Source organism: Trachymyrmex cornetzi, unplaced genomic scaffold (assembly GCF_001594075.2).
Source record: "Trachymyrmex cornetzi isolate Tcor2-1 unplaced genomic scaffold, Tcor1.1 scaffold131, whole genome shotgun sequence".
In the NCBI taxonomy this organism is placed as follows: Eukaryota; Metazoa; Arthropoda; class Insecta; order Hymenoptera; family Formicidae; genus Trachymyrmex; species Trachymyrmex cornetzi.
In genome coordinates, this window is record NW_017295884.1 from 68,238 (window position 1) to 96,213 (window position 27,976).

Sequence of the window (27,976 nt, forward strand, 5' to 3'; positions counted from 1 at the left end):
TGCTATTCAAACAAATGATTTGTAAAAATTTGGAGTATTTTTTTTCTGTATAGGACGATCAAAATGTTTACTATAGAATGCTAAATTTTTAGAAAAAATTCGCTCCAATAAAACCGTTCTTTCCGTGTGGAGAACGCCTTTAACCCTTCGACCGGTAACCGTCGAGTCTACCTAAAGGTAGGATTCGTTTTCAAAACGGCATTTAAACGGTCTCTCGCGTATCACAATAAGTTATAAGTTTCATCGAAGAGGAACCCTCAGAGGTATAATCTACAGGTTGAAGGATTAAAGTTTTCCGTGGACGCAGCTAGACGGGAGCGTCTTGTTGCGTCTTCCAGTTATCGATAACCTTCATGCAACGAGCAAATCAGATAGCGATCGGTAATCGCAAATCATTCACGAGAGACTCGCGAGTATTCTATCTTATTTCAAAGCGACCGCTACGGATCTGCTCCCGTTGCACCGGCACCGTGAAAGCTAGCTTCGCACGCTCTTTATCCTTTAAATAATCGCGCGAATTTATAGAATCCTTTACGCTCGATTGCGAAGACGATGTCCAGCTCGGTGCGATCAAACTTGACGGTCCAAGGCTCCGTTGTCCTTCCCACGCGTCCTCCAGACAACGGCTCCACGTCCAATTATCAGGGAGCCCGGCATCCGGCCAGGGGAGGAGGACTCGCAGTAGTGACCCGCAGAAGAAGGGGGACCGTGTCCTTCACGGTCCGCTGACCGTGGCGGCGGAGTGACCCGTCACTAGGCCGTCTGCCGCCGCGGCCGCCGCCGCTGCTGCGACGGGCTTACCAAGGCGGAATATCGATTGCAGAGACGCGACTTCGGACGCGAGGCGGTCCAGCTTCATCTTCACCTCCCGATCGCTTTCCGAGACCGTGGTGGCGGTCGGACCGGTCCACTCGGCGCCCAACGAGATGCCGGAGTCGCGCTCGTCGCTGGAACCCTCGTCCCAGGGTGGCGACGCTCGCGGTCCAGGTTCCTGCTTGATGCCCTGAAGCGCAAGCAGGGCGCTCGCGGCGTCTTTGTCGCCGATGCGCGACTTGTGCCTGAGTTTGTGGGGCAGACTGTTGTTGGCGGCCGGGTTGTTCTGGGAGCCCACAACCATTTGGGGACCGGCCTCGTCGCCGCTACCGGACGACAGCTCGAACGGTGACTGCGCCCGGCGGCCGCGCGACGACAGGTTCAGCGCGCTCGTGGTGTCCAGGTGATGCATCGCCGGGTGCGAGTACGGATACTGGAAGCTCTCGGTCTCCGGGTAAGCGGTCGTCTCGGGCACGTAGAGTTGGGCCGGCGATCTGGGCGAACGGGCGCCGCTCACCGGCTGATGGATCACCGACGTGTGCACCGGGCTGGGAGTGCGCGCGTAAAGAAGCGCCGCCGACGGAGGTATCTTCGCACGCTTCACGCTGATCGTCGGCTCCGAGGGTAGAGCGGCCAACACGTGCTCGGTGCTGATGACGGACTCACCGCAGATGCCAAACTTGTCGCGTATCGCCTCCAGCTGCGCCTTGAGGATATGGTTCTCCTTGCTGAGCTCCATCACCCGCTGCTCCAGGACCATGTCGTTGAAACGGCGCTTCTCACGTGACCGCTTGGCTGCCTCGTTGTTGCGTCTGCGACGGTCCCAGTAGCTGTCATCCTTCTTGTTGTCGGGGATGAACTCGCGCTGCTTACGCTGTGAGAATAGCTCCTTTCGTAGGTCGAAATTGGACGGGAAGTTTTCGGGATGCGTCGTTACCTGCGCCGCATCATGATGAAGATGCTGCTGTTGCTGCTGCTGCTGCTGCTGCTGCTGCTGCTGCTGCTGCTGCTGCTGTGGCTGCGGCTGCTGGGCCTGGTGGTGGTGGTGATGGTGCGGCTGGGGCTGCTGCTGCTGCTGCTGCGGCGGTGGTCCCTGCTGTTGCTGTTGGTGCTGATGCTGCTGCTGAATCGCAGATGGGGGTCCGCCGTGATGGCCGGGATGCGTGAGGGGCACCGTGAGGGGTCCGTGGGCGTCGTGAGGCCCGCCGTGGGGCGCACCGTGACCACCACTGTGGGCCATTGTGTGCGTGGCCGGCATGTTGCTGTTCAGACACGCGGTCTCACCATTGATGGGCGATCCACTCTGGCGGGAGACAAACTCTGCCACCATAATTTGTCTTCTTAGTACATCTGGAACGAAAAGGGTTGGTTGATCAGTTAATCGAGCGAGATGGAGATATCGTCGCGCGTGGGATTTTTAATTCGTAGGTCAACTCGCGTGCGCGACGCGTTTATTAGTGGCGATGACGAAACTTGTATGGCGTGCCAAACGACGACGACGATAATACATACGTCAGAGAGAGGACTGGTTACGTATCGTTGTGCATGTCAATTAGAGGAAGGGAGGGCTATCGTTATTGATTGAAAGGCTTGTTACCAACTGTCTTGGATTCAGGTTTGATAATGGAAATTAGGAAAGTTTCTATTCCAGAAACTTTAAAATTATCTTTAAAAAAAGAATTTTTCTAAGGAACGTAAAAAATTCTATCTGCTCCACTTTCTTTTCTTCCAGAAATCCAATACCAATTTATTATTGAAAAATAATTTTTTATTTATTAAAGGACTATAAAAGTATTGAACAACAGTGTTTTTAATACAATTAAAATAAGTAATTAATGACTTTTTTTTTCAATATTTCTGTAAAGATTTACATTTTACATTACTATCGACCGACATATATTTTGACGTTATCTTAATAACGTCGACTGGATTTTCCGCGATTCTAGGAAGCGTGTAATTTCCATTATTTTCAAATTACTTCGGAAATAGACTCTCTTCGACTAAATCAGAAGGAAAATTGCTATTCATCGAATCCCTTCTATTTCTTCTCAGTCTTAATAAGACGAAGATTGATTTATGCAGCCACTTCTGACGTCGAAGCACAAGAGAGAGAGAGAGAGAGAGAGAGAGAGAGAGAACAGCCAAAGATAAAGAATTTCGAGAGATCGAGGGACACTCGCACTGCCAACGGACGCACTTCTCTCGTCCAAAGTTACAAAACAGCCTTGAGTAAGGTCGCGTTCGTCAAGGTCGAAGGTGCCAGTGAACCCGAGTCGTTCGCTTCACCTCCAAACTGTCTTTTAATGAAAGAAAAAAAATTAACCTACGTCAATTCTTACACAACGATCGATATTCTGTAAAGCTGGACCTTCTCGATTTTTATGATCTGCGACGATTTTACTCGAAGAAGTCGATAAAGTTGTCCGTCGGTCAATCAGCCAATTAATGACCGCTTCTTCGAGATAATACTTGTCAAATTTCGGCGACAGAGATAATCGTGACGCCAGCTCATATAATTAGGTTGTCCGCGTCGTCGATGATTATCGGTTTGCGATGAAGTGAAGTCACGAGGTGGGAACGAGCGCGTCGCCTCGCGCGATCGCGCGTTTATTTTTAACCCGCGATCGTGGATGAAAATACTCCGGCCGGCGCGGCGGCGCATCGCCTTCACGTATCGTACGTAACGTGAGTCTTAATCCGAACGGCCAGCGGATGCGCGGAAATGGTTACGCAACCGCGCACGTGCGTTTACCGAACCGCTCCACGTGTTCGGGATGTCGCGTCGCGTCGTCGCAACGGCGGAAAACACGTACGTTTGCCTGACCTTCGATATTTATTGCACAAGTCCCGGTGCGGCTCGAAGCCATTAGCGTTAACGTATTAATTGCGATTGCGAAGATGCACGAGAAAGATGTCTCTTTTTTTTCCTGCGCGTGTCTTTCCTCTCTCCCTCTCGGATCACAAATTGTCGTCGATCGGAAAAATCACGGAGTGATAAGCTGACTGTACGATTTAAGAACGGTTTTGCTGAAGCGTCTAAAAATTTAGCAAAATACAAATCTGAAAATGTAGGACGCTTAAATTGGTTGCTTATAGAATGTTAAAATTTTCGACAGCATTATCATTAAATTACAAAAAGTAGTACAAAGCAGTATAAATGTTTACGGTCTACATAATTATTTTATGATCTAACAATATTATTTTCAGATCTGTATCTGCACGAAAAGAACGATTCTGTTGAATATCTAAAAATTTAGCTAGAGATAAAAATCTGAAAATAATGTTATTGGACCATCAAAATAATTCTGGTAGGAAACTCAAGTACGATTATTAATGTTGCAAAAAGTTTTTAGTATAGTCCGAAACATTATTTTGAGATCGAACTAAATTTTTCTGAAAATAATTTCGTTGAAATCCATCAAAATAATTATGTAGGACGCTTGAACTTTTGTTTTTTGCAGCTCGATAATACTGTCAAAGTTTTAACATTCTAATTATCAATTTAGCGTCCTACATAATTATTTCCAGATCCATATCTTGCAAAATTTTTAGATACTTCAGCAAACACGGTTCCTTCCATGTGGTTTATAAAAGATCCACTTTTAGACGAGATAAGTGTTGTTATGTAAATTGACGTGTTCCACGTGCGGAAATATTTTAGTCATCTCAATAGATACATTGAGTGTCAACTACCGATAATTAATCACACGAACTCGACTTGGTAAAAACACTAAAAACAATTCGAAACACCCCGAATTGTCCAAAAATTCGTACAGTAATGTCACAAAGATCCATCAACGGAGAAAAAAGCAAGTAAGAATTTTATTTCATCATTAGAAAAGAATCCTGCGTGGAGCATAAAAAATCTACCTGTTTTCTTGCCTCACAGAAATCTAATACCAACCAATTCATTATTGAAGGACAGTAATTCATTACTTACTTGGATACTAAAAGTACTGAACAGTGCTTTCAATATTTAAAATAAGTAATTAATTACTGTCCTTCGGTATTAAATTGGCCCGTATCGGATTTCAGTAAGAGTTTATTATATTTTACATTACAACATGTATTTTACATAAGCAGATATCTCACCATCGGTCGGACAGTTTTCTATCCGCTTCGTAATTCTCTCTATACCGGATTTCTACTCACAATCAGGCACATACGTGCGCTATCAAATCGTGGTCGACGCGGGAAATAAGATCTTGGCAGTAAAACGGCGCTCGCGCGCACGCCGTTACGCAACTATTGATGAACTTTAGCTCCCGCAGCAATACAAATGATAAAGCACTTCGCGTGACGGATGTATTAATGACGCGCGTTATGTAAGCCGTTGGCGCGCGCTCATTTCCGCGGAAGCGTGCGTTACGCGCTCCGCTCGCCGTAAGGCGCGCGCGGCGCGTTAATGAAAGTCGAGCCTCCGGTTGCCGTGGAGCGGTAGAGAGACGAGGTTTAAGGCTTAAACACAATAGGCAGGGGCAACGAAGAATAACGAGCCGTCCAATCGGAGCTCTGGGGCGTAAGTTCGATATTGTATCCCAGAGCTCCGATTGGACGGCTCGTTATTCCCTGTTGCCTGCACTGAAAGAAAAGATTGGTTGCTGCAACAAATTAAATGGTCAAATATGGCATAGCTCTTTTAATTGGCTGTAGCAACCAATTTTTGGTTGCGTTAGCCAATCGAAATCCTATACTGACATTGCGGATAAGCTAACGCAACCAACAATTGGCTGTGCAGCGATAAAAAATTGGCTGTTGCAACCGATTAAAAATGCTACGCCATATTTAACCATCTAATTTACTGCAGCAACCAATCTTTTCTTTCAGCGTGTGCCTATTGTGTTTAAGCCTTTACTCTCCGCGGAAGATCCCAGATCTCGCCCGCGGCGCACTCGCCTTACGGAAATCTAATACCGGCCAATTTAATATGAAAGACAGTAATTGATTACTTGTTTTAACCCTCAACTACGAAAACTACATCTCGTATAAGTTCTAAACCTTATTTTGTTTGAAGTTACAGCATGCAAATGAGCTTCTGCCTTACGGCGACTGATAGAGGAAAGTTCAAAGTAGGTTTTTTTTTTCATCTACAATCCAGAACCTAATCGTATAAATTGCAGAATCGTCCAAAAAAGTTCACTTCGAGTCCAAATGATCCGTTGCTGTAATCGGGGTTAATTTTATTAAAAGCATAGATGTTCAGTATTTTTAGTATTCCAAATAAATAAGTAATTATTACACTTTTTGCTGAATACCTAAGAATTTAAATAGATACATCTAAAAATAAATGTTGTTGGATTATTAAAATAATTATATAGGACGTTCAAATTTCCTAAAGTATTAGTACAATAATAAAAAACTCTAAATATAATAATAATTACAATGATATAAGTTTACAGGGTATTAAAGAACCAACCACAGAATTTGTTTGATAAAATTATTTTATATATCTTAATGATAATTACATGAATTTGATACTCAAAAATTGAGTGACTTCATCTTCACATCTGTAATTAAATTTATTGAATTTCTGAAGAGGGCTCGAATACAGTCAACATTATTTCGAATTTAAAAGAATAGATTTGAATACCAAATTCATGTAATTGTCATTAAGATATATAAAATAATTTTACGCAACAAGTTCTGTGGTTGGCTCTTTAATATCCTGTAAACTTATATCATTGTAATTGTTCCTAGAGTACTAAAATTTGTTGAAGATTATCCTAAAGACGTCCAAGGATATCTCTACCTTCAAAAGGACATCTTAAAGATCCATCCAAAAAACATTTCCCGAACGTCTCTCGGATAAAATGTAGATATGTGAAAAAGGAAGCACATATTGCGTTCGTTTACGTTCGTTTAACAATCGCAAACAATCCGATGTCGCCACGACTCCGATCAATTTACTGACCGATAGAGCGAAATGTGCGCCAAAGCGAAGTTCATCACGAAGACTCGAGACGACGCGATAAAGATTTCTAGAATCCTGATATGGAAATCAGACAACTCACACCGGCGTGACGCGCGCTCGTTATTTAATACGGTGTTACGCAACTCGTCTGTTTTTTTCAGGAGTTCGGGAGTGACTCATTAATTCTGCGACTCTATCGCTCAGCTTTAATAATTCGTCGAATAATTCGCGCTCGCGAAACACGAGGAGGAGCAGCAGTAAACACCGCGTGCTATGCGTCACGTTGCCAGGAAATAGAACAGTTAAGGACATAATTCGGAATCTCTTCGAGATGACGGCGCATTATGTATATTTCGCGTTTCCCGCGAAACAAGAAGTTTCGATTATCGTATCATTTTTGGCAGAGTCACCGCGCTATGCGTCACGTTGCAGGGAAATAGAACAGTCGAGGATGTAATTCCTTCTTCGAATCTTCGAGGCAATGATGTATCTTTATATTTCGCGTTTTCCGCAAGTCGTTTCAATTACGCCGGTCGACAAGTGATTTTGTTAAATGGGAAATTTTAGTTGGTTCTTATATAAGTATAGTTTTTATGCTGACTCAAACTGAGAATAGAATTTATCCTAAGACTCCAATTTTTTGTAATCGACAAAGTTCTTTTTAAAAATTATTGTGTAACAAATTAATTCTTTTAAATAATAATAAATTTCAACATTTTGCCAACAACGGCTTGTTGTGTATGAGGTCTTTTTTTAATTAATACGATTTATTTTCGAAGCCTTTTGTTATATAATAAATAGAAAATCATGTCAAATTCAGTATTCTCTATCATTTATGTCTAAGCAGAAAAGATAAATAGAGGAATTCTTAAATATTTAAAACCCTACACTGAGAAAAATGGTCTGGTTGGATTAAACAGTAATTCTAGTAGAAAACGGACGAATCAGAATTTTCTGGTTATGTCTATTAGAATTCTAGTTGAGATAACTAGACAAAACCCTACACTGAGAAAAATGGTCTGGTTGGATTAAACAGTAATTTTGGTAGAAAACGGACGAATCAGAATTTTCTGATTATGTCTATTAGAATTCTAGTTGAGATAACTAGAATTCTGATTAATATAATTATTCTGGCAAAAATAAGAATTCTAGTAGATTTTTCCAGAAATATAGTATCAACCAGAATTCCGGTTATCTCAACTAGAATTCTAATAAATTTAACCAGAAATTTCTGATTCGTCCATTTTCAACCAGAAATTTTTTTCAGTGTATTCTCCTCATTTTGGCAAACAGAATGAAAAATCACAAAAAATACTAAAAACACTAAACACTAAACACAAAAAACACTAAAAGATACTCTACAAGATCAATTTAACACGAGATAAACGTAGAATTTTGTCGAGCAGCTTTATCGTATCATTTTCGGTGGAGTTATTGCGGCCACCCTGATTCGCGCTCGTGGAATTTCGCTGTTGAAGGATGTGGAAGTCTATCGAACGTTCTCCTGGCGAGCCGCATTGCCGGTGCATTACGACACACGATTCGCAACCGGCTTTGAAAGCCGAGGTGGTCGGTCGGTTTCCTCGATATATCAGAGCGCGCGACACGGGCAATGAATTATTGGAACACGAAATACCCGTCGAAAATTGAGCAATCTCTCGGAATTCCAGCCGCCCAATTACGACGAGTTTCGCGTGACTCATGTTATCCTTCGTCCAATCCGACCTGCCGATTTTTCCGCGTCGCGCGGAAGCCGCCCACGCAAATCACGAGGCTCGTTTAAATGGAACCGTATTATCCGACATCGAAACAGTAGGCCTATTTTTTTGTCGCTGCACTGGACTGTATTAAAATATTTTTCCTCGCTTTCGCCAAATACAGAAAAAAAGGTTCTATTGAAATATTTACAAATGTAACTATACGGAAAAATATATTTGGTTGAATTAACTGGAATTCTGATGAATAATGAACGATTCAGAATTCTATACAGATAAAAGTCTAAAAATCATTTTGTTGGACTGTCAAAATATTTATATAGGTCACTTTAGTTGGCTGCTAGAATGTCAAAACATTTCTCATCACGCTTAAGTTTCCTACATAATTATTCTAATGGCTCTCAACAAAATTATTTTTAAATCTGTATTCACCTAAATTTTTAGGTACTTAAGAAAAATCGTTCTCCTCATGCGCCTTTTTTATTTGTTCAAAGCTCCCTCTCTCAATTTGGAACAATTAAAACAACTACTTGTAGCCAACTCACCTTTGCCAACTTGCCTGTATTTCATCGAATAAAGTCTACAAAAAACAGTTTTACTAAAGAAAAATTCAGCTAGATATAGATATAAAAATAATTTTGTTAGACTATTAAAATAAGTATTTAGGTCGCTCTAGTTGTTTATTAGAATGTTGAAACTTTTTGCAATATTACTTATCATACTTCAATATAGTCTACAAAATTGTTTTAATGGTCAAACAAAATTATTAGCTCATATCTAGTTAAATTTTTAAACGCTTCAACAAAACCATTATTTATGTGTATCTATTTCGTTTAAAATATAATGAATATACACTAATTAATTCAACCACAAAGAACAAATTTATATAGACAGAGCAATTTTGCTAAAGTATCTAAAAGTAAAATTCTATTGAACTATTATAAATACTTTTACAAAACTCTTATCAATACGTTGTTACAAAACTCGATAGTTTTGTTATCGAAATAATTAATAAGACATTCAAATTGGTTACTAAAACGTCAAATTTTTTTACGACATCGCTTAACGTACTTGAGCTTCCTGTATAATTATTTTGGTGCTCAAAAATTATTTTCCGATCTATATTACCTAAATGTTTATGTTTTAACAAAATATAAAATTTAAAATTTAAGTATATAAAATAATAAAAGATGTAATCCGCTCAATATTGTAAACGCAAAAATTAAAAAAGTAGATAGGGCAAAAAACGAGCAAATAAAAGATTTTAATTTAAAACTAGTATATTATTTTAAATTAATTCACAAAATTAACTAGTATTCGATGTTGTAAAAAAACCATGGAACGTTTCGACTATACTAAGTCTTCATCAGCCAATTGAAAATAACATAAAATTAAAGACTTGGTACAGTCGAGACGTACCATGGTTTTTTTTACAACATCGAATACTAGACTACTAGACTACTAAAATTAAGATCTTTTATGTGCTCGTTTTTTGATCTATCTACTCTTTCAATTTTTGTATATAAAATTTAAGGTTTTAGCAAAATCGTTCTTTCCGTGGAATACAATTCCGGCCATCGAGTGCGCGTCGTTTAAAAAGAAATCGAGTGGAAACGTGATAGAGAAATAATGGCTGCGTTCAGCAGAGAAAGCAGCTTTGCAACTATTGTAAAATTCTTTAATATGATTGGTCTTGCCCTTAGTTCTTCACTGGATCTAAATGTATAAACCAATCATATTAAAGAATTTTACAACAGTTGCAAAGCTACTTTTTCCTCTGCTGAACGCAACCAATGTCAAGTCCTCACTTATCATACTTCAATATAGTCTACAAAATTGTTTTTAGCTCATATCTAGTTAAATTTTTAAATGCTTCAGCAAAACCATTATTTACGTGTATCTATTTTCCGAGGAAAGAACACTGCTACGTACTCATTACAAAAGAATCGAGGACTCGAGAGCAGCGCGTATATACGCTCCGCTCGCTGATATCGCAACTTTGTGAAATCCCGATGGACGTGCTCCAAAAGCTCGCGGATTTCCGCCCACGGCGGACGACCTCCCGCGACACCGGCGCTCTTCTGCGCTTTGAAATTAGCTCGAAATTATTTCGGTGACTCGTAAATTGCTCTATGATCTCGCGATCTATTTCCGAAGTCTTGCGATTCACGCGAGTAATTTCAGCCGAAACGTCGCGTCGCATGCGCGGCGGCCACGCGTTTACCCGCAAAGTAACTCGTGGATTTCGCGAATTCCACGGAAGCGCGGCCGGGACTTATTTTGCGCATCGACGTCTCCAATCAAACGCGTAAACAACATTGTTGATCGGCGGCACAGGCTCGCGACGCGGCGCACCGTCGACGTCGTTGGCTAATATAATATAATTCCGACGTAGATCGCGCAAACAACATTGACCGCGATAGGTCGCAGTTTCGCGACGCGCGTTCGTGACGCACGCGGAAACAACACCGCGCAGCTTTGCCGCGTGACGTACGCCACGTGTTACGGCCGGGGAATCACGTTCCGCTCTTCCGCTTACGACAGAAGTGGAATAATCGGCGAATTCGATCGAGAGCCGGATCACGTTTCCCCGAGGCACCTTTCCGTCCTTCTCCTGCTCGAACGCTCGCCCTTGCATCGCGCGTTAATCTCCTCTCGTAAATCTATTCTTTTAATCAGCCTTTTAGCTGCCGTTGTTCCTATTTTCTATCACGTATCTTATTTATCTATTATTTGGAAACAGTTGCACCAAACAGTGACGCGCAGTTTGAAAAAGACTACAATATGGTATATGCAAGTACACTGAAAAAAATTTTCTGGTTGAAAATGGACGAATCAGAAATTTCTGGTTAAATTTATTAGAATTCTAGTTGAGGTAACCGGAATTCTGGTTGATACTATATTTCTGGTAAAATCTACTAGAATTCTTATTTTTACCAGAATAATTATATTAATCAGAATTCTAGTTATCACAATTAGAATTCTAATAGACATAACCAGAAAATTCTGATTCGTCCATTTTCCACCAGAATTACTGTTTAATCCAACCAGACCATTTTTCTCAGTGTACATATATAGTATATATTAGTAATTCAAGATTGAATTATTTAAGCAATGAAGATCCAGCTCTCTTCGACCGTAATATGCATTTTAAATTTCTAGTATTGATTGTAAACAGTTGCACCAAAAAAATTATTACCTATTATTATTATTATTATTATTACTTGTGTAATTCTTAACGAAAGTTCCGTTATCGTTATGAAGCCGTTTTTTGCTACGTATATTTGCTCTTTAAATCTCTTGGAGTGAAATCTCACTCCAAAAGACTGAAAATTTAGCCAGTCTTTGAAAAAGTGTAAAAATATTTTTATCTTGGAAATTTGTACTCTTTTGGAATGAGATTCACTCTAAAGAAATGAAGTCGTATTCCTCTTTTTCTGGAATCTCACTCCAACAGCTTGAGTTTCCTACATAATTATTTTGATGGTCCAATGAAATTCTTTTCAGATTTGTATCTATAGCTATTTAGATGTCCTTTCTGTCTTTTTCGAACGATTTGGTTAAAATCCTACGAGAGAGAAAACTTACTTAAAAATCAAAGTTTTTCAGAAAATAAGTTTGAATTTAAAGTTTGAAATCGTTAAAATTTTCTGATATTAATTTTAAAGTGCAAGTTTGATGTAATAATTGATTATAGAGAGAAGAATAAAAGTATGTTCTTTTGAAATATGTTCCTTTTTCTTGTTTCTTTTTGCAATTGAAAAAATTGACAATTTTTGAGTCGTGTTTTGTAGGGAATAAGCGATATATACTTATTTCCTGTTTATATACTATCTCACTAATTTACTATTTACCATCTCACTCTAATCTTAATTAAAGTTACACAGCTAGAGTCTAAGTTAAAGGCGTAAATAGTATAGGTACATATAAATCAAGAAAGTATACACACCTTTTTCTCTCGCAGGATTTTGAGGAAGTTGCTTTTAGTCAGACTTTTAAAGAATCTCGAGTGACTCTGGATAGATAGACTGCAGGTTCGTATAATACGATGTTTATCTTAAGTATCCGCAAACGAAATAATTCCTAAGAAGAAGCACTGACATCACTTATCGAAATTAAAACGGCAATAAAGAATGAACGTTATTAAATGCTTCCAACGTCATTCGTCCCACTCTTTCCGTCTCTCTCTCCTTTTTTTTTTCTTATCCATGATCCATGATTCTACGATTATGAAAGAATTGCGTCATACATAGATCAACGAAGACAGACTTAAAGGCGCATTCTGGTATTCATATCGAGGTACAGTCTTTAGATTGACGTGACGTCAACGTGCACGGGCGTTATTCTGTTATTTTTATCGACTAATGCAGGTGCCTTCCGCGGAAATAAATGCTTATAAGATTCTAACGAGTGGAACTAAATGGAAGCCGTTACGCAATCAGCGCATCGATCGCTGCCGCTTTCGTATTATTATTCCGGCTGGCGCATCGCAGCTCAATTAATCGACCAATTCTAGATTCCGTAATAAGCTTTGCATGCGTCGTTCACGTATAGACTACCCGCCCCTTTTCCTCCGCGTTCTCCTAATTTTCATTTGCGTATAAACGCAGGAGGAGATGCATGACGCGCGATGATTCCATGCGTTTTCCGCGGACGCTGTTCCATGAGGACGAAAAGCGTCATCGAGGACGACGAATGAGGTTGAATCACCAAATGATCTCGTTTTTCTCGCCGAATCATCGCCACGTACGTTACGCGCACGCGGCACATGACGGATTTTCCGCCGAAACGTTGCGCAATCCCGCCGCAACTCAATTGCGACGCGACACGTACCACGTCGCGTACCGTTTGCTGCAGATCCGCTGCATAATCTCCGTTCCGACAAAATCACCGTCGACTTGAAAAAAGTATGAGTGCACTGAGAAAAATGGTCCGGTTGGATTAAATAGTAATTCTGGTGGAAAATGGATGAATCAGAATTTTCTGATTAAGGTCCAGTTCCACAACTCACGGTTAACTCTTAACCGAGGTTCAATTTGTTTCTCATCTTTTTCCAATTCTAGAATTGGAAAGAGACAATGAATAAGTTGAACCTCGCACTGAGAAAAATGGTCTGGTTGGATTAAACAGTAATTCTGGTGAAAAATGGACGAATCAGAATTTTCTGGTTATGTCTATTAGAATTCTAGTTGTGATAACTAGAATTCTGATTAATATAATTATTCTGGTAAAAATAAGAATTCTAGTAGATTTTACCAGAAATATAGTATCAACCAGAATTCTGGTTATCTCAACTAGAATTCTAATAAATTTAACCAGAAATTTCTGATTCGTCCATTTTCAACCAGAAATTTTTTTCAGTGTAGCTTTTTTACTCTACATAATATCTGCGCAACGACATCAACGACTGTCGTTAAGAGTTACAGAATCGGCCCCTAAATCTACTAGAATTCTAGTTGAGATAACTGGAATTCTGATTGATATAATTATTCTGGTAAAAATAAGAATTCTATAGATTTTACCAGAAATATTGTATCAAACAGAATTCCGATTATCTCGCCTAGAATTCTAAATTTACGATTTAACATCGTGCGGTGTGTCTGTATATAATTCTTATCGTGTTGATAACATCAATATGGATTTAAAACGTCTGTTTATATCAATATCACCAACGTGTGGATTTAAAACCCATGTTGCATTTTTCGTCATTATAATCGAATAAGTAATTAGTAAGCAAAAATGCTAAAAAAATGCACAATTGGAAATTGTACAAATTCACAAAGAAATATGATTTGGCACGGAGAACCTTGATCGGTTTTTTTCACTAATGCATGGTTAAGAAAATAATTATATTCATCATGTAATTGCAATTCACTTTAGAAAGATTTTTTTAATTTTATTTACAATACATTTAAATCTTGATATTAATATTAAAAACATAGTTTATAGTAGAATTTTTTCATAGTTGATAAAATGTGTAAAGACATCATTACTATGACATCATACACTGCAGTGATAACTATAAAAACAAAGGTTTTAATCACAATTGCCCTTCGTTGCAATTATAGTCACAAATATCAAATATTTTTCTCTCACAGCATTTCCGTCTACATGTGCTTTTCTCGCTCTACCTTAATCTTTGCTGTACTTTTTCAAAAACCAGGAGGCTCCTCCGGATCGAGCAAGATCGAAAGGCCCGGGAAAAATCAAATCAGATCAGTCACTCGGGTTCACTCGGAATCACGCGCGCTATTAATATTCGTCCGTTGTTGTTCGCACCGGAGGAAACGTCGTGGCCAACTGCGTGGTAATTCCTCTGTTAATTCCTCCAAGCATACGTCTCCCCCGCAGTATCACTCCTCGCCCGTTATCAATCGTCATTTCTAAGGAAATCTTATCTCCTCTCCCCCTTCCCGGCCGATATCACCTAATTTTCCGGGAACGACGAGAGTGGAGACAGAGAAAAACAGTGAACGTGTAGATAGAGCGTGCGTGTTGTTCGCGTAACACGCGGGCACGTGTTCCGCCCGCGCGTTGCGCTGGTTGCGCAATGCGACGCGGCGGGCTGCACGTGGCCCGCTGCTGCGTGCACAAGCGTCGCATTTGCGACTCTTACGTTCCTTCCGGGAACGTGCCGGCCCTCCCGGGGATTAATGCGTAGCGCGAAACCGCCAAGTTGTTTGGCGCCTCGACGCCCGTCTCCGGGAATGCGGCGAGACTTCCCGCATTGCGGCAGCGATCGCTCGAAAAAATACTCCCGGTATTCTGCTGTAATTATTATGCGTACTGTGACTGTCGTAACAAGTTATGTAATAATTGTAAACACAAATATGCCTAGAAAGCCGTATTTCGTCAAGCTTGTGGTGATTAATATTTTTGCGTGAATTTTAGGTACACTAAAAAAATATATAGTCAATTTTAATAAATATTTAGTTGAATATACTGCCAACTAAATATTTATTAAATATAAAGATATATTTATTTGATACAAGAAATATTAATTTGATTCAACAATCTTTTTTTTTACTGAACAAATATTTATTTACTGTAAGTAAATGTTTAGTTGACAGCATTGAATTAAATATTTATTAAGATTGACTACATTTTTTTCTCAGTGTATAGAAATTTATGCAGCCTTCTCTAAAATTATACACAAATTTAAAGAATTCTTGAAACAAAGGATAATTTGCCATACTGAGACAAAAATATCTTAAATTTCAATAAATATTTATTAAATTTAAAAATATATTTATTTGGTACAAAAAGCATTAATTTAATTTAACAATCACGTCTTTTTATTAAGTAAATATTTATTTGTTGCAAGTAAATGTTTAGTTGGTAGTATTTAAATAAATATTTGTTTAAATTTAGACTATTTTTTTCTCAGTGCATGAATCAAATTTTGGGCTAAAACTTTAAATAACGGTTAGTAAGGTGCTTAATATTTTTCAAGACTGTATATATAATAATAATACACAAAAATAGGAAATTATTGTTCGACGGGGTTGTAACATCCGCTGGACGGAAATGACCTGTTGCAATTTTGTGAGCACCGCTTATGAAATCGGTATCGCAGTTTAGAATACGAAATAATTAACGACGTACTGTGTTGCCCGATGAGTAATAATTAGCGTGATATCACGCCGTATCTCGATTAAGTCATCCGTTGACCCGGTGCCAGCGCTTATTTTTTTCCTCCTGACGCGCTCGTTCGAGGAAGCCGCTTACAATATTCACACCCGCCGTATTCTCACCCGTGTATATATCTTCCCGGAAATTTATTTACATTATTTCCCGACCGTCGTCACGTCGGCCATCGCCGGAAAATCTCGGGGCGGAAGTCTAAAATTGTTATATCTACAAGAAAATAACACTCCACACACGCAACAATCACAAACAATTCTACGGAATCACAAAGCTCCTGCGGAATGATTATATGAGAAACGAGAATCGTGTAGTGAACGAGGTAAAAAATTTTGAACTGGAAACTTTGTAAAATTCACGCAAAAAAATAAACATTAAGGTTTCCAGTACACTTTATTCGAGGAACATTCCATGGATATCCCTGGAACATCCTGGAAATATTCTCCAGACGTCTTTGGGACATCCTTTGGAAATCTGTATGGATTCGACCGATTGTGGCCTTCTTCGCTCATTTATGTACGAAAATTCGACCGAATCGACAGGACAGAAGTGAATATATAAAATATTCGAGGAACGTTCTGTGGATATCCCTGGAACATCCTGGAAATATTCTCCAGATATCTGTAATAGAATATCCCTCGGAAATCTGTTTTGACCGATTATGGCCTTCTCTGCTTATTTACGTAAAAAATTCGACTTAATCGACAGGAAGGAAGCGGATACATAAAATATATTCTAAATAAATCGGATACGCGCACACACTTGTGTCCGTGCGTGACGATTTTGGGGGAGGGGGGGAGATGGGGGAGGTACAACCGTCCGCCGGATATTATTACTTGCGGAACACACGTTTGAGAAAAACCGCTGAATAGGATGCGCGCGTACGCGCCCGAAAATAGTCCGGGTACGACGAACTTAAGCTTAAGCGCCCGTGCGCAGCTGGTACACATAAAGGCATGTGCACAATGCCGGGGGCCACCCGACACCACCGCGCTTGGCCGTGGCTACGGTGTTACGATTGCGGTCAGCGCTCACGTAACAGCGAGACCAACTGATACCGTTATCGGCCTTTGCCGAGGCATTTCGAACCGGTCTCCGATTTCGTTTCCCGCTCATTATGCAACCGGCCTGCGTGATAACGCATACTTTGCGTCGACGCGACCATCAAATGGAACGAGAAAGGAAAATTTTATGACGCGTGCATCCCCCCCTCTCTCTCTCTTTTTCTTTCTTTACGCGATCGTAGATTAGATCATCGAGGGAGAGAAGGAGAGGGATTGAGGATGATCATAATCGCGAGCGTGTCCAAGGTTTCTGGCACTCTGCTGGTCTGGTCGATAAGAAGTTCCGGAAAAACGAGTGAGCTCGGAGAGTTTCTCATCAACGCATGAATAATGGCAGATTGATCGGCGACACCCGGTACAGTTGTATTATAGTCGCGTAACAGAGGCACACTTTGTCGTTACATAATCATGCGCGTCACGCGGCCGCGGCCGGCTTGATTCGATTCCGTGCGGCGGGCGGGAGCGGGAAAGGCCAGGCAGAAGCGAGACCGAATTACACGAGAAGAGCGCCTGTGTACACAGAAAAAAAAGACTATTCTTAAATCAACCATATAATAGTACATTATAAATGATATATTAATATAATAATAGTATATTATAAATAATATGCTCATATATAAGCAAAAATATTATAATCTTGCTTCAAAGATATCAATCTTGATTTGATTAAATTTGTTTTGATGCAAGTATTACTTTGCACTCAATTCAAGACTTGCTCAATTAAAAATCTTATATCAATACAAATTCAAGGCTAAAATTTTTGAAGCAAGATTACAATATTTTTGCTTATATATGAGTATATTATGGTTGATTTAAGAACAGTCTTTTTTTCTGTGTAAGTACACACAGAAAAATATCACTCTATTGCGAAGAAAAGTGATTGCTCAATTTACTTTCTTCCTTTTTTGAGTAACTCACTTATCTGTGACAGAGAATATTTTCTTGATGACAATCTGAAAATATACTTATAAATTTTAGGAAAATTCATTTTGCACTCGAAACAAGAATTTCTTTATTAATTAATAATTGTAAGATTCAGAATAAGTATATTTTGAATAAATTTAATGCTTGTGGTAAGCTTATGATATTTCAGAATATACAAATTTTTGAAACACCTGAAACAAGTAATTATTACTCGCACGGTATGTATTTTTCTGTGTATTTAGGCTGTCAGAAGGTTTGTCAGGTTTGCTAAATATATGTTCAGGTGTTGAAAAGAAAGAAATGAAGGTTTTGAGTGCCAAGCGCAAGCAACGCCAACAGATTTACGTCTTAGGTTAATATTTCATTTGTCGTACGACAAATTGTTCAAGTGTGTTAATTGGCTGCAGAATAGAGAGGTTATCAAGATTCTAGAATTTTTTTCTTTATTTTATATTATTTTCTTTATACAGTGACTGCCAAATGTTTCCGGCCAATGAATAATCTTACCGTATTGCTCAGATAAAGAAGAATCTTTACAAATAGAGATCTAATTATACTAGAGCGTGTTAATAAATGCTTTAAGTATCTCGTAGCCGATCGACAGGCACTTAAAAAATTTGTCATACAACAAATGAAATATCAACTAATTTAAACAAATGAAATATTAGCATTAGCTCTAATGGCGGACCGTTGACTTCGCAATTATCGCGACAGCTAGTCGCTTACCGCGAATTTTAATCTACACTCGTTTTTTCGACTTGTTCGCGTTATTTCGCGGAATTCGAACTTTCGCGATCCGCGTTAAGCCTGCTCTACAATTGCATAAATGTAATTGTAAGTGATCGTAGTTGTAACAATTCATCAATCACAGCCGGATATTCCCTTCGTATTCGAGAGTATGATTGGTCGATTCTTACAACTACAACTACATTTACGCAATTGTAGATCGGGCTTTATGTTTACCGCGAGTGGACGGATTTCGATCGCGTTGTCGCACGTTCCGGCGGTCGTGCGATCCACGTGAGAGAGATTCGCGACGTTTCTTACAACGCGCGCCCCGTCGGCCTTCCGACAATACACGTGACATGAGCGGGTAACGAGACCTTTGTACAAAAGCGTTTATCCTCGTTACATAATGTATATACGCGCGTGACGACAACATCGAGACATGATCGACGATTCCCCTCTTTTTCCACCGAGATCCGAAAAGCGGATAATTGCCTGTCCTGTTGCTCTGCAAATTGCGATTTTCGAGACACGTAACATACGATTAAGAGACTTGCTGCAACAGCGGGCTAACCCACATTTGGTAAAAACAAAGTAAATTCTCTTCATTTCAGTTTTGTTAAATTAAACAGTGATTCAGTTGTAAAAATTAAATATTAATTACATTATTAAATCAATTAAACAAATTTAATTTAATTGTTTTATTTTTACAAAACTAAAAAAATTACCTAGTTTATATTTTTAATCTAGAACGAAATAATGTTTCTCTTAAAATTAAGATTGCATTTCGAAATATAGATAAAAATAATGTTTTATGTAATATAGATATCTGATTTTATTTATCAACTTTTATCTTAATTATTTTAAGACAAAATATGGCCTATAGTCGAATATGACGTGACTGATATTTTTCCCATTATTTTAGCTTTATTTAGTTAACTTTATTTACTCCAGTTTTACAAAATGTGGGTAATAGCTAATTCGATTGGAGGCATTAGTGCGCACTGATGCACATTGAAGCCATCGTATACAAATCGACGTAAAAATACACATAAAAGTAGCATAAATATGTACTAATATAATATAAATACATGCAATAAACCGCGATATCCTCAATAAATGTTATTGTGCCATTTCGTAAAAAATATTTACATACATTTTGGTCGTTTTATCATTCGAAATATTTGCATTTCACTTTTGCACTCAAATTAGATCAGTATACAACGGCTTTAATATGCATCAGTGCACATTAGTGCGTTCAATCGAATTCGCTATAAGCTCGCTGTTGCAACAAGCCCTTCAATAGTGCACGACGTTCGATATAAGTAACGATTACAAAATTTCAACGCATTCTCTTTAATCGCCTTTAGTACCAACTTTACTCTTATAAAAGTCTACGAAACGCGTTTGAATTTTTTTAATCGACAAACAGTAAAAAAGTGTATCGCTATTTATAGAGGTTCGATATATAAAACATATATTAATAATTATGCTTTAAACAAATTTTTTATTTTTATTGTTATAAAATTTAAAAAATAATAATAAAAGTCTCCAAGTGTTTTTATGTAAATACTTCAAGTATCCGAAATGACTTATTATTTTACAATATATACTACTAATACTACTTATTGAACTAAATTTTCATCCAAATAATAAACCGTCGCTAAAAAAATGTTGTATTACTTTTAAATGAGATAGAATGATCTGCAATTTCTTCATAATTTTTGATTATTTAAAAATATACATCTATCTCCTTAATATAAATAGCTATACATGAACTGTGTGCGGCCTTCTGGCTCCACGATCCTTTGGGATCCCGCGTGCTGGCGGTGTGAAAGTCGCTTAAGAAATAACGCGGTGCGTGATGCAACTGTTAGCACATAGCGCGCAAACGCTCGCGCAATTCGCGCGAGTTGGTTCGCCTTGTGTTGTTGCGGCCGTCCCCGCGTCCGCCACGTGACTGCAACACGTGCAGGCTGTTATGTTAGACCATTCACCTTCGTTGCATAATACGAGCGGGAAAAGGTCATCGCGGCGAACAACGAAGTCTGATATTTGCTAATATGATCGATAAACCGGCCGCCGCTCCGCCGCCGCAGCCGCTTCTGAATCGCGATCGTCGCGGAATCCGCCGCTCTCGATCCCGCGACGACGTGAGAGGCGAAGTCCTCGAATTAGCCGCTCGTGACGCAATTCCCGCCGCAGTAATATGGTCGTTGTTGAAACACTGATATCTAGAATATTTTCCGAATCATTACGCTTTGATGTATTGTATCTTTCAGACTTTCGTTATTAGCGGCTGACGCAGACTCAGTCAGTCGAGTCGAAATGTCTTGCTTTAGTGTTTTTGTAATTTCAACGTATTATACACTGAAAAAAATTTCTGTTTGAAAATGGACGAATCAGAAATTTCTGGTTAAATTTATTAGAATTCTAGTTGAGATAACCGGAATTCTGGTTGATACCATATTTCTGGTAAAATCTACTAGAATTCTTATTTTTACCAGAATAATTATATTAATCAGAATTCTAGTTATCTCAACTAGAATTCTAATAGACGTAACCAGAAAATTCTGATTCGTCCATTTACCACCAGAGTTACTGTTTAATCCAATCAGACTATTTTTCTCAGTGTACATTTTAAAATATTTCGATATACATTTTTGACATATATTTTAATATTTCATGGTTCTCTTGGCCTTTATCCTTTTTTATTTTCCGTGCCATTTCGTCGCGTTTTCCTTCAAAGTTAATAAAAATTAGAAATGAATTTTCGAAAAAAAAGGGATTTATCTTTTTTTAATTGCAGTCGCAAGCGCACGTCTTTCAGTGTAGTCTAAAAATTCCGCGATCGTCGCGTTCGTCGTCGATATCGTTAAATAAGAAATAGAGCGGCGCAAATAGATACAAGGCGCGTTGCTCGCCTACCCTCTCTCTCTCTTTCTCTCTCCTTACATCGTGGTGATCGATGAACGGCCGATGACGCAACGCAACGTATAATCCACAATGTCCGAGACGCGACGACACGTATAAGCCTAGATATCGCCAGTATATCCGGCCGCACGCACACAAACGCACTCAGCTGGGAGAACCGTAACTAGCAGTAGCTATACACTTGCGACCGTTGCGAGTACAACACCTGCGACTACGTGTATTTCCGCGCAACGCAGAGATACCGCTAATCCGCTCTCTGACAGGCGATCCCAACACCCCGCTAGATAAACAATATCAACGAATATATCAAATGAGGCTCGAAAGAATCTATCAGTGAAAAATAATACAAAAGCCCGTCTATACTCTAATATTCTACTTTTTGACGCATTGTATCTGACTCCGTTTTAATTTATGTAAATTGTTATATTATTTTTGTATAAGTTAATATTTGTGATAATCATTTTACATAACTAATTTGGCATTTGGATAAAGAAGAATGAGCTAAATTGGCGGGAATCACTTTTTTGGATTTGGCGTTACTTATATAATTAGATTTATATTTATATTGATAAGGACACAAATTAAAGGGCTGAAACGTTTATTTGATTTGATTTGTTATATTCACATGAAAATCAAGTGTTTTCTGTACATCCGAACAGCTGATGTAGGCTCTGACGGGCTTTTTTATTATTTTTGACTGATAAATAATATCTCTATCGATCGGCAGGTAACTCCGATCTCTTTCGCGAAAACTTTCGGTACGACCGTCCCAAAAATTGCGATCGCAAATCACGATCGAAACCGAGTTAATTTTCCAATCGGCCGACTCATTTTTTTTTCTACTATCAAATAAGTGCACTTAAAGTTGCGTCAGAGGACTCGCCAAGTGCGGAGTTAAGTTCTTGAAAATTTCTGACGAGAATAGTCGTCTCCTTTGAACATTTTTAACAAAATTCTGTATTTATTTAATGTATCTATACCTATACAATTCATTATCTCTGATCGTTATATCTAATCTCTGTTTGTCGTTAGTATACTAAATTCTGAAGTGGAATCTCATCCTAGAGAGTGAAAATTGAGTTAGTCTTGAAAAAAGCTCAATTTTCAATCTTCAAGAATGAGATTTCGTTCTTCAGAGTGAGATTCTCTCTAAAAGTTTTAAAGAGTTATACGTTAAACAATAAAAAATTAATTCTATTAGCATTAACAAGATAAGACTGACTCTCTTTAATACGTAATACGACATTTATAAGGATTGTTTTCGTGAGAATACTTTTTCAAAATCACATTAAATAAAATTACAGCGTGTCCGATACGTTATCACGGCGACTGTATCCATTTGTCGATTTAATTGTTAGGCAACTGCGCGATTACGTTATACAATGGTTGCGTTCAGCAGAGACAGCTTTGCAATTATTATAAGATTCTTTATACTTTATATGATTGGTTTATACATTTAGGTCCAATGAAGAACTAAGAGTGAAATCCAATCACATTAGAGAATCTTACAACAGTTGCAAAACTGCTTTTTCTGCAGTCAATAACTTGGTTTTTCATCTCTTTCGTTCTTCGTTTCCTTTCGATCTCTCGATTTTTCTCAAATCCAAAATTTTCTGCCCATCGGTCACGTTCAATCGCTGAAAAAAATTTTCTGGTTGGAAATGGACGGCTCAGGATTTTCTGGTTGAATCTATTAGAATTCTAGTAGAGTTAATCGGAATTCTGGTTGACATAATATTTCTGGTAAAATCTATTGGAATTCTTATTTTTACCAGAACAATGATATCAATCAGAATTCCAGTTATCTCAACTAGAATTCTAGTAGACTTAACCAGAAAATTCTGACTCGTCCATTTTCCACCAGGATTACTATTTAATCCACCCAGACCATTTTTCTCAGTGATTCTAAGTGATCTCCCGAGTGGGTGCACGTGCGTGCCCTTCGGGCAGGAGTCCGTGAGGCTTATTGCACGGACGGTTTTACGCCGCGAGGTTGAAAGAGCTCCGTAAATTGGGCCGTGGCCCACTTTGATAGAGAGCCGTAGCGGCACGCGGCGCGAGGTAGGAGGAGATCGATGGGGAAGGGGAATCGGTGCAACGAGAGGAGAGAGAGGGGGGGGGGGTTCCCGTTTCGCGAGAGGAATAGAGGATCTCGCGATCGATGGATCACTCCTCTCGGTAGCTGGCCGCAGCCACGTGGAAGAACTTACGAACATCGTTGGCGGCACGGCAACGTTATCGCCGTATCTCGATTTCGTAATGTGTCCCGATTAATCAATTTCGTCGCGATTGGCTGATTTTAAATTATAATTAACTGTTAATAGGAGAGAGGAAAAGAAGGAGGGAGAGGGGGAGAGAGAGAGAGAGAGAGAGCTGTCTTACTTGTCTATGACAAGAATATCGATTCTTCTCACGTAACCGAGCGCGCGAGCGGCGACGGCGGAGTCGAAAGGATAAAAATAAAATCCGACCTTGATCCTTGATCGCGATGCATTTCGCAAACGCATTTCGTATCGCGAAGGCGGAACGTCGTACGCGTTCCGTTCTAACCGATCCTCGCTGCGGAATCGAAACCGTGACGTGATCAGTCTTCTTGGTACAGACTTGATGGAAATAGTACTAGATTTAATACTCTTCTAGCTACACTAATGTACTTTGATACTCCACTTTGCATTTCAGAAAAGATAACATTTGGTACACTCTGAAAAATTCGGTGTGGATTTAACACCCCACGTGTGCCTATACACTATAATTCTCATTGTGTCGATGTTAATATTTACACCAATATGACGTGGATTTAATTCCATGGATTTTAAATCCACAATGTTAATGTTAATATCAACATCAACATGGTGAGAATTATATAGACACTACATAGTGTTAGATTTTACACCAATATTTATAGAGTGTGCAATTTCAATATCTTGTACAATTTCAGATACAATATTAGAAAAATTCAACGTTTGATCTAAATATAAAAGCAATAAATCACGGGAAAATATCATAATATATTTTATCAAGTTTACCGACACTCTATTTCAGTGAAATTCTGAATTGTTCAAATAAATGATTAAAATTTTAGTGGCTCTGTATATCATAACAGAATACGTAGGTATTTTTGTGGAAAAAAAGAAAGAAACGAGAAAAAGAGAGAATTTGTATATTCTCACTTTGAGCGCAGAAAGTATAATAAATTGAAGACAAAAGGAAAACAGATATAAATTATTGATACAATTCGTCTCAATCGGGTACGCCATTTAGTTGACAGCAAGTACTTTTAAGTCCTGACAACGTTGGTTATCCCGGAATGTTTCCCCGTTATAAAGTAACGAGGGATGACGCGCGGAGGGGATGACGCAACGAAATGAACGAAACAACGGCGCGCGTGTTGCACGCCACTTTCGTAAGATCTCGGTACACAACAAGTACGCGCGTGGCGAAGACGTCGCTTTATCCTCGTAGTGCGCGTGACGTCATCGTATTAATTGCATTTCTCGCAACACCCCGAGGGTCTTTATCTACACCTGCGTTATTCGAGAGAGCCTGCGTGATTCAGCCGGCGAACATATCGCGATGATAAGATACCGCACCATGAACGGCCGGACAATGGATGCACCCCGGGACGGTCACGTTCGCGAATATCGCGCGCGGCGCGATGTTGCGTCATTCGCGGCTGCGCGAGCTCCTCGGCCAATCGCGAAATCGACGTACCAGAGACTCTCGCGTTTGCGTCCCAAAGTACAGATTCTTCTACGAAATTTCTGCTTCCCGTACAACACAGAATTTGCAGCAATATCGCTGCAACGTGTAACGTTGCTACAATGTTGCAGCAACTTTTGTGCAACTTTGTGCTGTAGTCAATATTAAGAGTCTTTATTTTAGACCGCATATGTGAGGAACACAATCAATAGAAAAACGTAATAGACATTTTTCTAGTATTGTTTGTGCTGTAAGTTGTTACCGTGTAAACTTCTTTTCTCTGTTTTATTTTATTTATCAATTACATCGTATCAAGTTCTAGACTTACAAACACTGTTGCTGACGCCTGATCACGTCTTCGGGCGCTTTAAATTCTTTGGAGTGGAATCTCACTCCAAAGAGTGAAAACTGAGATAGTCTTGAAAAATAATGGCTCAGTTTTCAATCTTTAAGAGTGACGTTTCAGTCTTTAGAGACAATTCACTTTAAGAGTTTTAAAGAGTCAACTGCATTGCGTTTATAAAATACCATTTGCACGTCGATAAACCTTCTTATTATTATCCTATTATATTATTATTATAATTCTACAAAACAACAAAGAAATTTACTCGGAACTTTACAGAATCCCGCAAAAACTTTGTATCACTTGCACTCTAAAAAAATATGAGTACATTTTACACATGCGATGTTTATATATAATTCTCATCATGTTGATGTTCACATCAACAATATGGTGTGGATTTAAAACCCATGATGTTAAATCTACACCCACACTTTTTAGAACGCAGCAAGAATTTTCAATTGGTATGATAACAACTTTGCGATGTAATTTAGAAATTTTCGACGCTCGCGAGACGTCGATTTCCGACGAGCTTGAGATAATAGAGATCTCTCGGCGAGCTAATAGGAATCTATCAAAACGGCGCGGACCGTGATTCGGAGTTTCGCACGTTTCTCCGTGTTTCTGACGTCTCACCTGCCTGCGGAAGAAGCACGTGTTCTAGGATGATGCTTCCAACGTCGCGAATCGAAGCGATCGATGACGGCGAGCACGACGAGTGTCGAGCAAATTTCACGGTCTCGAAAAAGCGGAAAGGAATTTTTTAAATCTTCGAAGAAACAATTCCGAGAATAGATCGAGAGACTCGTCAACTTTCTCGAATTACACGACACTCTTCAAGTGTCGTTGTTTTTCATATTTGAACTCGCGTCGCCGATCGTTCTCTTATTACGTTTTTAACGCGAATGAATTGGCGTGACTGGCGTTTCTGCGCCGATTTCGTAACGAGACGTCATTGTGTGTTCGCGTTGTTACGCGATAAGAATGATTTTGATGGAGCATTTAAAAATAACTTTGTTTGACGATAAATAATAATTATGTAGGATGATTAAGCGCTGACGACGACGTCAACGATGCTGCAAAAAATTTTCACATTCTAGCAGCTTGAAGTCTAAATATCCACAGCACATTTTATTCGATTAGGGACACCTGAGAACGTCCTCGGAATATCCTTTGAAGTCTTGTACTGCACGAGTAATTACTGTGATCGTCTAATAAAGTTATTTTCAGATTTGTGTTTAGCTTAAATTTACAGATACTCCACAAAGTCGTCCTTTCCGTGTAAAAATCGCTCCGAGATATCTCGGACAGAGAAAAAACAATACAAAGTCCAGAATTGGAACACGAGACGTCTTAAAGGTATCTTAACCTTGGAATGTTACTCATATTTTTCTTACATCAATTACTTTGTGTCACAATTCGGTTACGTAATTCAGAATTTTTTAACACTTTTTTAATTATACTTCATAAATCGCAAGGTAAGAATAACTGACACTACTTTAATGTAAAAAACATGAATCTTAATATCAATTTTATTACTTTAAGCCACCAAAATTTGTTACTAAAAACTGTACTGAACTTGAATTAATTTCTAAACTTGAAAGTTCACTCACAGTAGTATTTTAAAGACGTCAAAAATGTTTTATGAGTTTGGGCTTTGTGTTGTCAAGGAATTGATAAATCACATTTAAACACTCCAAAAAAAGTCAGTGTGGATCATCGTTAATATTAACACCAACATGATGTCGATTTAACACCATGGGATTTAAATCAACGCACCATGAAGACGCTGATATAAACACCAGAGGTTACAAGTCCACGTCATGTTGGTATATTAATATCAACATCAACACGGTGAGAATTATATAGAATTCTATACCACATGGTGTTAAATCCACACCGATATTTTTTAAAGCGAACAGCTCAGCCAAATCACAATTCGACCAAAGCGACTGCAATTCTTTCCTCATCCGAGAGATCTCGGAAGATTCGGAGCGATTTCCACCATCGTCAACACAAGTCGAGTCTTCAAAGGATCACTTGAAAGATTTCGCCAGCGTGGGTCGAGGAGACTCGTACTCACCAATCTTGAAAGGTTCCGTCGATCCAAAGCGCGCGATGGAACAGCGATCCACTTTGTCGTCGATCCTGCCGACCTTCGGGCGCAGAATAGTCAAAAGCGGTATAATACAGTTTTCCCCTGTGC

At 39.1% G+C, this 27,976-nt stretch overlaps 1 protein-coding gene across 3 annotated transcripts; it reads right to left on the reverse strand.

Annotated features, from left to right (window-relative positions):
• LOC108770739 (heat shock protein DDB_G0288861) lies at positions 1–27,976 on the reverse strand. 3 transcript variants are annotated; one of them, XM_018522442.1, is made up of 3 exons: positions 27,854–27,921; positions 1,751–2,163; positions 1–1,687 (listed from the first exon to the last, which is right to left on the reverse strand). In XM_018522442.1, the coding sequence occupies exons 2-3, from the start codon at positions 2,141–2,143 to the stop codon at positions 716–718; spliced, it is 1,365 nt and encodes a 454-aa protein (XP_018377944.1). In that variant the 5' UTR covers positions 2,144–2,163; positions 27,854–27,921; the 3' UTR covers positions 1–715. The 3 variants fall into 3 exon arrangements, with proteins under 3 accessions (XP_018377944.1, XP_018377945.1, XP_018377943.1); XM_018522443.1 differs by having other exon boundaries at positions 1–2,163; positions 27,854–27,976; XM_018522441.1 differs by lacking the exon at positions 27,854–27,921 and adding an exon at positions 14,571–14,796 and having other exon boundaries at positions 1–2,163.